Source organism: Acomys minous, assembly GCF_964271855.1.
Source record: "Acomys minous genome assembly, chromosome: 10".
Taxonomy (NCBI): domain Eukaryota; kingdom Metazoa; phylum Chordata; class Mammalia; order Rodentia; family Muridae; genus Acomys; species Acomys minous.
Window position 1 is genome coordinate 110,709,038 of NC_140491.1, and position 10,555 is coordinate 110,719,592.

The 10,555-nt window shown below is 45.6% G+C and overlaps 1 protein-coding gene and 1 long non-coding RNA gene across 2 annotated transcripts; one reads left to right on the plus strand and one right to left on the minus strand.

The window, feature by feature from the left end:
- Positions 1–1,122: 1,122 nt before the first annotated feature.
- Positions 1,123–4,665, minus strand: LOC311606368 (intraflagellar transport protein 70B). The gene has a single exon (XM_084797682.1). It carries the CDS (start codon positions 3,661–3,663, stop codon positions 1,669–1,671), a length of 1,995 nt encoding a protein of 664 aa, XP_084653808.1. The 5' UTR covers positions 3,664–4,665; the 3' UTR covers positions 1,123–1,668.
- A 2,161-nt stretch (positions 4,666–6,826) lies between these two features.
- On the plus strand, positions 6,827–10,547 carry LOC311606370. Its single transcript, XR_014782323.1, has 3 exons — positions 6,827–7,044; positions 7,550–9,273; positions 10,203–10,547. It is a non-coding gene; the product is annotated as an uncharacterized lncRNA (long non-coding RNA).
- Positions 10,548–10,555: the final 8 nt, after the last annotated feature.

The window sequence follows — 10,555 nt, forward strand, 5'->3', positions numbered from 1 at the left end:
GCTAACCTGTCCCTAAAGGGGAAAATCATCGTCACATGATGGTAGGGGCTCCTTGTCTGGCAGTAGAAAGTGCCTTGGTTGAGCCTAAGAAACTGCTTAATATGTAGGTAAGAAATTCAAAATCAGCAATTATATATGATTCAGCGTGATAACTGTTTTTAAAACCAGGTCAAATTGGGGTTACATTTATGGAGAGACAGACGAGGGGCTAAAAAACAATTCTTATTTTTTTGTAGGATTCAGAATAATTAGTTGATTAGAATGAGCAGGGATCCCAGTGGGAAGCCAGTGAGATGAACAATGAACCTATGAGCTTACAGCCCAGGACTTTGCATCAGTTGTGGGAACGGGTTATTTTGGACAGGGTAATGGCAAGGAAGTAAAACAATTTTTGTTCCCAAGTCTCTAAAAACAAGGAAACTACAGTATACTCAAAATTGTGCAGCTAAAAGTAGTAATTAAAAACCGAATTTTCCATGGCCTACAGAATCAACCCCGCAGGGCTCCTAGGGGCTCCCAGACACAGAAGCAGCAATCACAGAGCCTGCATGGGTGCCAGGTCCTCGGCAAGTATGGTACAGTGTTAGCTAGCTTGGTGTTTTTGTGGGGTTTCTAACAGTGGGAGTGGGGGTGTCTCTGACTCTATTGCTGGCTCTTGGGACCCTTTCCGTCCACTGGTTTGCCTCACCCAGCCCTAATAGGAAGGTTTGTACCTAGTTTTTTCTTTACACATGCATGCACATGCGCGCGCGCGCGCGCACACACACACACACACACACACACACACACACACACACACATCTGTCATGCCATGTTTGGTTGATGTCCCTGGGAGGCCTGCTCTATTCTGAGGGTAGATGAAGGAGCAGTGGATCTGGGGAGAAAGGAGATGTGGGGAAAACTGAGAAGAGAGGAGGGAGGAGAAACTGCAACCAGGTGGTATTGTATGAGAGGATTAAAGAACAAAACAAAACAACAACAACAAAACCCCTATGTTTTCTTGTTACCTTTGGCCCTAATTACTGGGAGAGATAAATGAAAATAAAATATTTAAACAAACAGCAACAGTATGACTTGGTCGTAAATTCAAATCATTAACTCATGAAACTAAACACCACAGAATGTCTTCTATCATTATTTATTTGTAGTATTTATTAGTCTTGCAGTTTGTTAAGTGAATTTACTGAGTCTTGCACATTAGCAAAACTATTACCTAAGGAATTTCATCTGGACAAAATATTGTTTCTATATTGGAAAATTCTGTCAAATACTCTAAATTCTCTATTATAAAAAACCTGTGGAGTTGTGCAAAAAGAAAGCACAACGTTGGAGTGATTACTAAAAAACATTTTATGGACTACCAAGTTCTGAACTTAGTGTCTGGTCCTGATAATGTAAGTACAAAGCCGCCCAAGATGCAGTGAAGCCAAAGAGATGGAGGAAACATGATAGAAGCAACAGCCTTCTAGTCTGAAATTTTCACAGTGCCTTCTAGGGCCTAATTTCTTATGAAATCGCATTTGGTAGGTAATCTAAAAGTATCTAGTAGTTCTTTTTTACACTGAAGTATATACATAGTCTCACAAATAGCAAATAAAAATAGCAAAAGATACATTAAAAACTGAAAATTTACACAGTCACCATGATAAAAGTCATTGCCAGCCATAATCACATATTCCATCCAGTGATCTCATAAATCAGAGCCCTTAATTTTCTTGACTCATAGGTGACCGTGTTCTTCCCAGTGTGCATCCTCTCTTCCTCCAAGGGCTGTTCCAGAACAGCAGGGATGCTCCTGCCGTAAAGTTCACACTGCTCTAGGAACTGGACACACTCCTGAACAACGCTGTCCCTCAGCATGATCGTGTGCTTTGACATGTTTTCCAGCAAGGACAGGAAGCATCTCTTGGCGTAATACCACGTGTCAGTTCCTAGCTTTTTGTGGTAAGGCTCCAGGCTCTTGATGACCCGAGAGATGCCAAAGTCATAGTTTCCTTTGGCGCAGTACAGCGTTCCTATCACCAGATTCACGATGCACAGGTGGTAGATCTTCTTGTCCGGGTCGCCGTAGGACAGCTGCTCTTCCTCCTTTTCGATCTTCCTCATCAGCTCCTCGGCTTCCTCGTTCTGACTCGTCATGATGTAGGAGACACAGAGGTTGGCTAGCACGATGGCGCTGACGCTCAGAATGTTCTCGTAGTTCTTTTTGACGATGGGCTCGTAGAAGCCAATGGCCTCTTTGTATTTGTTTTCCTGCATGAAGAGCACGTGGGCCACATTCAGCTTCCACACGTCGTGGTCATTGCAGAACTCCACGGACTTGCGGAAGATCTTCTCCACCATCGGATAGTTTTCCAGGTTCCAGTAGATTTTCGCCTGGGCCATCAGTACAGGGATGTACTTCTCCAGAGTTTCGTCATATTCGTTCACAGCCTTTTTGGCAGATTCGTCATCTCTGTTATGCCTTGCATCCTGTACTTGTATGGTGAGTTTCCGGAGCTGCTCAGTCAGCATGCCAGCCAGCCCGTCAAGTTTAATGAAGGCCTCTTCCGGAGCCGTCTGGCAAGTGATCATGGCGTCCAAGAACTCATAGAGGTAGGGAGTGAGGAACTTGTAAGTCAGGTGGGCGTTTTCTGCGAGGACATCGGCTGCCAGGTCAAAATACTCGTATTTACAGTAGAGTAGTAACAGGTTGCCGAAGGTCTCTGGGGGAAAGGGGTTTTGCTGCAGCAGAAACTGGAGCTTCTCGAAGCCCTCCGTAGGCCGGGCATCCATGTTCATCAGCGCCTGGTTGTGCAGGGTCACGGGGTCCAGCTCCTCCTCTGCTCTGGGTGGCATGTCCGTGAGGGCTTCCTGAGCCGCCTCATAGTTTTTGAGCTGGTACTCTATGGCTGCCTTGAGGTTGAAGGCTTCGACCAGAGCAGTCTGGTGAAGGACCACGGTGTTGCCGACACTGCGAACGTCAATGCCTTCGGTGGTCGTGCCCACACCTAGCTCTGGATGCTGGCGGATGCCGCGCTCAATGATGTCAGCGATATGCTTCAGAGCTGGGGCGTAGTGCCGACTGCTGTAGTAAGCCAAAGCCAAGTTGTAGGAAAGGTCAGGCTGGTAGCCAGAAGCCTGCAGGGCCGCTAAGAACTTGGAGCAGGCAGCTTCATAGTGTCCCTCCTTGTAGAGCAGACAACCCAGGTTGATTTGACCATCATAATCATTGTCCCATCCACTGTCCTCCACACCTTCCCCACTCAGCAGCTGCTCCACCAGGCTCCTGGCTCCTGGCAGGTCGCCCTCGCTGTACTTGATGGCGGCCTGGAGACGAAGGATTCGGCTATAGTAGGTGGGGTTGTCCAGGAGGAAGGAGACCCGGGTGGCCTCTGGATACAGGCAGGCCTTGTACAGCGCCTGGGCCTGGTACAGGCGGTACTGCTCCAGTTCTGGGTGCATCTGGCTCAGCTGCTCATAGCACTCTGCAGCGAGCTCGAACTCCTGCAGGCGGTAGTAGCAGTAGGCCAGCAGCGACAGCCCTGCGCGGCTCCGCGGGCTCCTCTGCAGCTCAGCGGCCAGCAGCTGCACCGCCTCTGAGTAGCGGGAGTCGCGGATGAGCCTGTACACCACTGCCGTGAACTCACCGTCCGGGATCTGGGAGCTGCTCAGCCCCGCCATACTGGTCCAGAGTGTTTTGCATCCTTGTTTCCAAGGCAATAGGCCAACCGGAAACGGAAGCTGTGGCTACTTTGCGGCGGAAATATCTTGCTGTGAATTAAAAAGATCCACTGTCACGGTTCTATCAATTTCTAGCTTAGTTTTGAAACTCTCTAGAGTGTAGAGAGGCAGTTGGGCCTGGAGACAAAATTCCCAAGGCGTCTCAGAGAGAGACTCCATGTCCCGGCATTCACCGCTCCTGCAATCGCGCTCCATTCTGGGAAATGTAGTTTCAACACTTTGACGTCGTTCTGCGATTGGTCGTTTCTGCCTTTTCTGTAGGCTAAGCATGTCCCTTTTCCTTTTGTGCTGCCTGCTTTTTTGTGAAGGTGAAGTAAAGTTTGTGGATGAAGGTCCCCTGCCCTGTTGAGAGTTCGTTGTTCCGTGACGTTTCGAGTTGCTTAGCAATAGTGACGAAATGGGAATGCGCGTCATCTCTGGAATTCACAAATTCTAATTTATACTAGCCAAGTGCTGTGCAGCCCACTTTCTGAGAACGTTATTGAGCAAGGGCCAGCATTCCGTATTTTGTTCTTTTTCGAGTGGCTGAAGGGAAGGGAAAGAGGGGTCTGCATTATAACTGGCTCTACTTTAGATTTAAGCCCTCCCTCATCTCCCTTTTCTTAAATGACAGCCGTTATGAACATAAACTGGTGCTTGAATAGATGAAACACATGTCTTTGGTGTCTTCCTTTTCCAAAGAGAAACCACAAAATTAACATTTCTCTCTCTCTCTCATTTATGTTACTTTTCTGACCCTATAAACTCTATGAGCCTGTACAGCACCGCCGGCCGTGAACTCGCCTTCGAGCATCTGTGAGCTGAGCCTTCTTCATACAGATTGCTTTGCTCCTCTCTTTCAAGACAATAGGCCAACCAAATACTGTGGTGAGTTTGTCTGAGACGTAATCAGCCTTTGCTTCTCAGACTTGTAATGGTGTTTTCAGATATGGTTGAGCTGGTTAAAATTTGGGTTTTTTTAAAAATATAAAATAGGAATGCATTGCCAGCTCCTTTCCCACACAGAGACTCTTAATTTGAAGATCTGTAGTCAGAAGTCTTTCTCTTCTTTTTCCCTCTATTTAGAATAGTTCTCTAGGTACTGTGGACCATTTTGGGGAGGTTATCCTGTATGCATTCCATTTTATACTAGTATGATAGGGCCGTGAGAAACTGTGGGCTTAGAAAATTGTGTTGAATCTCGACAGAAAACCATATCCATAGATTTGACTAACCCTGATGTGTGGGAACATAAATATAATGCTTACTCAAGTGTTAGAGAAATAAAAAACATAGCAGGATACGAAAGTGTTCTATCCAAATGAGGCAGTGACCCACTGTATGATTTTTTCAATAATAAGGCTGTAATTTATATGCACGTGTCATTTGTAGTGGCTCTGCTAGGCACCTGGAAAGTGTCATTTTTTTACAGTGTTCCCTGGTCTCCTAGATCTACCGCTCAAGACAGACAAAATGAAACCGTGTCTTGCTTTGTAATTACGGACTTGAATGCAAGGGCATTCTTTTTCTCTTTCATAGAATTGTTACCCGTAGATTTGTTACCCATAAATCTTTTCTGTTGTCACAGTGGGAGCCAATACCAATGGTACCTCGTGGCACACTCTTAGGCTTCTCACAAACAAGTCATAACTGAAATCTGTGGGTTGCGGATGATGGCTGTGTGGCTCAGAACAGTTAAGTAGCTTGCCAAAACCAGCATAAAAAGGCGGTGAGCCATGCGTCCTTAAAAGTTAACCTCAGAGGCAGAGGCAGGTGGATCACTGTGAGTTTGAGGCCAGCCTGGTCTACAAAGCTACTCCAGGACAGCCAAGGCTACACAGAGAGACCCTGTCTCAATAAGTAAATAAAATAAAACAAATAAAAATTTAAGCTGGGCGTGGTGGTACACGCCTGTAATCCCAGCACTCAGGAGGCAGATGCAGGCGGATCACTGTGAGTTTGAGGCCAGCCTGGTCTATAAAGTAAGTCCAGGACAGCCAAGGCTACACAGAGAAACCTTGTCTCAAAAAACAAAAACAAAAACAAAAACAAAAACACAAAAAAACAAAAAAAAATTTTAAAAAGTTAAACTCAGAAGGAAATAGTGACTGCCAGATAATTTAGTCATCCTCTGTGAACCCATGTTTAAGGGAACATTAGTGACTTGCATTTTAATATTGCCATTTGCTGGTGAAAACAAAGCAAAACAACAACAAACCAATCTTGTTTGGGCCATAGAAATCTGAACTTCATGGCTTGCACTGATGCAATAAGAAGGGGTTAGGAAGTAATTCCTGGGGTGCATTGTAGGTTCCAGACACCAATTACCTTAGAAAGAACTTCAGTAGCCACTTAAACGCTACACTAGAAAGAAGATAATGCCTCGTATATTCTGCTCCATAGAACTGGACAGGAAACTTTTACATGAATACAAACGAACTAGCTGGACACGGTGGCTGCATTTTTCAAAATGCAGCGAGTGCGCTGATCCCACAGTGACACTGGCGCGACTGCCAGCGCTCTGTGATAGGCTGGCTTCTGTTCAGTGTCTGGAAGGCAGTTGGGGACGAGATTAGTTTTCTAGGGGGCTGGGGTGGTGAAAGGAGACCCTGTACTGGTAGAAATTCTAGAAGGCAATAAATTAGGTGGGATAGTAAGAAATATCACAAAGGATCATTTTGTTTACAATGGCATTTTGAAAAGATGGATGTGAAATAGCATTTCCAACAATGAGGAAGCATGTGGCGTTTGCAATAAAATGACTTGGTATCTTATTGAAAGGAATCAGGCTTCCAGGAGATGGCTTTGGGCTTGAGGTGGATTTTTCTGAATTTCATGCAGGCAGAGGTTGAGGTGGATGATGTTTATTTCCTAACATACTAATGTCTCTGACTGTCAAAATACACGGTCAATCCTGTGTGTGTGTGTGTGTGTCGTATTTGGGAATTGCCTATATAAACACTTGCACATGCTTGACTCTTTGTTTTGTAAAACCAATGACTTAGTAATGAAGATGATGCTGATTAGTATTTAACCATATCTGTGCGAAGCATCTTCTCTGATAAAAGAATATCATTTGCAACTGTTTTCTAGTTATTTCTTTTTACTGTTCATTCCCGATTTCTTTCTCTTCAGAACGACCAACGTGTCCTTCCTGTCTCTGGAACCCTGGTTGACTTTTACCCCTAAGCGTCCCTCAGGGATGCTGGGGGTGGCTTTCCCGCTGCCCCCCATCTCATACCTGCAGTTCCCCAAACAAGGAAGCAAAAATGCCTTCAAGGAGCACAGCAGCCCTGGGGTGATGGTGTTTGGGGTCATGCTGACAGAGCTGTAATCTAAGAGGTAAGTCTTTGTGACTGTGAGGTTGAGTTCACAGAAGTAGGAAGAACTACCCTAAAAGTGAGGGGCCCCATTCCCTGGCCTTGCATACCAAAGAGGAAGCTAGCTGAGCAAAGTCAGTGGCCAGGTGCTTCCGGTCCCAGTTACCTTGACTTCCACCGCCACTGCACCCTTGAACTGTGGACTGCACCCTTGAACTGCAAGACAAAGGAAATCCTTCCTTCCATTGCTTTTGCCCGGACATTTTGTCACAGCGTGGGGGAAAGTGGTTAAGACAAGCCTCCATCTGTCACAAACTGACAGGGGAGGAAACAGGAGAGAGCAGGCAGAGAAGGGAGCCTATCAGGAGAAATGTGGGAAATCTGAAAATAAGGTTCATCGCAGGATCATATATAAACAGTTGTTTGCTTTTAAGGAAGATTAGTGCCGATGAAGTTAGGAGCCATTTAAGGGTTTTTTGTTTTGTTTCACTTCTTGTTTTTGTTTTGTTTTGTTTTTTTACTTGCAGTTTTTGCTCAGTTTTGAGAAGACGGTGCTGATTCAAGTCGAGGCTAGCTCACACCTGCATCACAACCCACTAAACTGCTGCAGGGCAACACACAGCGGCCCCACCTGCTTTCTTCGGGGGCAAATTATCTCGAGGGTGAATTAGGTTCTGAGAACATAAGCCAATAAACCAAGGCAATAAATTCAGCTTTAATAAAAATGAAACGGGTTCCCCACGTCTCACTTTAAGCTCCAGCTTTATTAAGCAGGCTTCTATTACATGCATTTTATTAAGCACACTTGTAATAACTTTTTTTTAAAATTGACAAGCATTTCCTATTGTTTCAGCCTGCCTCTGTGGAGGACTTAGGTCCTTCTTAAGAACAGTTGAAGAGTGTGGTGGTGACTGCCAGGCAATAGAAGAGCTAGGAAAAGCCTCCAACTTGGTATAATTTGGCTGGCTTAGTTGAGAACTGTGGCCCTTCTGGGGAGGGGGTCCCCAGACTATGCTTTATTCTTCTGACTCCACTAGTGGTGAGAGAGGACAGGGGGCTGCTCACTTGCATGCCCAGTGGTTGATTTTTCCAAAACTTAAAAGATATAATCAACGATTTCCTTTAGGGATGCAGTAAAACGGCTACTTTTTTAAAAATTAAATTTTTGTATTTTATTTGATGTGTCTGGGTGCTTTGTCTGCATGTATGTGTGTTTTGCCTACACCATGTGTGTAGCTGGTGCCCTGGAACTGAAGTAACAGGTGCTCATCAGCTGCCCTGTGAGTACTGGGAATCGAACCCAGGACCTCTGAAAGAGCAGCAAGTGCTCCTAACGGCTGAGCCATCTTTCCAGTCGCAGGAGCAGCTAGGTTTTTAGGCAAGGAGAATTTGGTGTTGGAAACTCTTTGAAGGCTAGTTTTTATGTTGTATGTTCAGACTGTTTCATATGGTAAACTACCATGTCATTGATTTGAGCTGTAGCAGTCTCGAGCCTGGTTCTAAGTATAGTACCTCAAACACTTAGTCTTGTTAAAGTTATCATTTCACTATATCCAAGTCATCCTCCATATAACAGTTAAATTTAAATGTTTTTTTTTTTGCTAAGCTATTCTAGCACTCCTCTCAAAGATGCAAAATTTTATAAATAAAACGGTAGATCAGTAGATCCAGTATAAGTAGAATTTGTGTATTTGAGACATGTTTACATAAAATGTCAATTGTTGTTCATCAGAAACTCAAACTAACCAGACATCTTATACTTCACATGGCAGCCTTGCTTTACCGCCGCAGCTCACCGTTGGATTCAGAATTCTTTTTCTTCTTCTTTTCTTCTTTTTCTTTTGTTTTGTTTTGTTTGTTTTTCGAGGCAAGATTTCTCTGTGTTAGTCTTGGTTGTCCTGGACTGGATTTGTAGACCAGGCTGGCCTCGAACTCATGGTGATCTGCCTGCCTCTGCCTCCCGAGTGCTGGGATTAAAGGCGTGCGCCACCACTGCCAGGCTGGATTCCGAATTCTTGCCCTCTCCCATATCTCACTACTTAGGGCATAGCGACTCTTTAGGTCTTGTGTCTAAAGTATATGGAAGACAACTTTTCCTTGCTTTTTCCTAAATACCATTAGCAGTAGGTGCCACGGAGGAATGTTGCTGATATGGGCGCTGCAAAGGAGAATAGCTTTGCTGAAGAATAGCCACTAAAAATTCCCGTCTCATCCTCCGCAGTGTGTAAAGTGAGGACGTGACTGTTCCAAGGTATGGCTGAAGGGAAGGCTTTTCTTTTTCTTTCCTTCCTTTTCTTTTTACTCTACGTAAGAGGAGAAGTACAGACAAAGGCTCTGGAAGTCCAGGGTAGGGAGAGAAAGTAGTGGACTAAACGTGGGCAATGGAGTGAACTGTGCCGTGAAAGGAGTGGAGAGCAGGGAGTGAGAGAGGAGGAAAGGGGGGGAGGAGGAGGACGAGGAGGAGGAAGGAGAGGAAGAGGAGAAGGAGGAAGAAGAGGAAGAAAAGGATAAGGAAGAGGAAGAGGAAGGGGAGGAAGAGGAGGAGAAGCGGAGGAGGAGCGGGAGGAGGAGGAAGCAGTACCAGTAGCAGCAACAGCAGCCACACTACCACCAAGAAAGAAGCCCAAGAAAGCCCATGAGGGAAATGGCAGGGTGATACAGGAATGAGGCATGGGAAGGACAAGCCCATAGCTGCACAAGTTTGGGGTAGAGGGGTGCGTGGAGTGAGAGGAGCTGGGAGGAGCCACAGGTACGGAGCGAGCCTGGAGGCCGGCATGCACCTTGGTATGCCAGGGAACACCACCGTTAGCCACTTTGGCCTGGCAGGTAGGACTTGCAGCTTCTGCTCCTTTGGGTCCCTCGGTATGTAACCTTTGATACGCTGAGCTGATGTATCACAATATTTGGTAGTAATCTGGATTCTTTCAAAACCTGCCTAAGAAGATCTAGGATTTTTTTTTTCCATGACACAAATATAAGACTGGTATGTATCCAAAGTAAACAGCTAGTGATAAAACGATGAGCTGTTTGCATCCCGAAAGTCTGTTTCATCTTCTGTTGTGGCTTCCCCCTCTCTCTCTGCATCACAGGTCACAGGGTCCTTACTGTCTCCTTGGCCACCTTTCCCAGGCTTCTCACCCCTCCTCGTTTTTTTTTTTTGTTTTTTTTTTTTATTCCCAGGCTCCCTCTTCTCCATTGCTTCTCCTGGAAACTCAGGATTTTTCACATACATCGTTTTGTGTCGTTCGCCTGTGCCCGGGGAACATCGTCAGAATGACATTTCAAATGTTTCAGTAAACAAAAGACAAGTGTCCATCCAGTCAATGCTACTATACGTGCCTTAAAACAGCGCCTCTCAGCGGGGCCGTGGTGGTGCTCGCCTTTAGTCCCAGCACTCGGGAGCCAGAGGCAGGCGGATCGCTGTGAGTTTGAGGCCAGCCTGGTCTACAAAGCAAATCTAGGACAGTCTGTCTCAAATAACCAACCCGCACAAAAAAAATCATTTAGTGAACTCTGCCCAGAGAAAGCAGGTG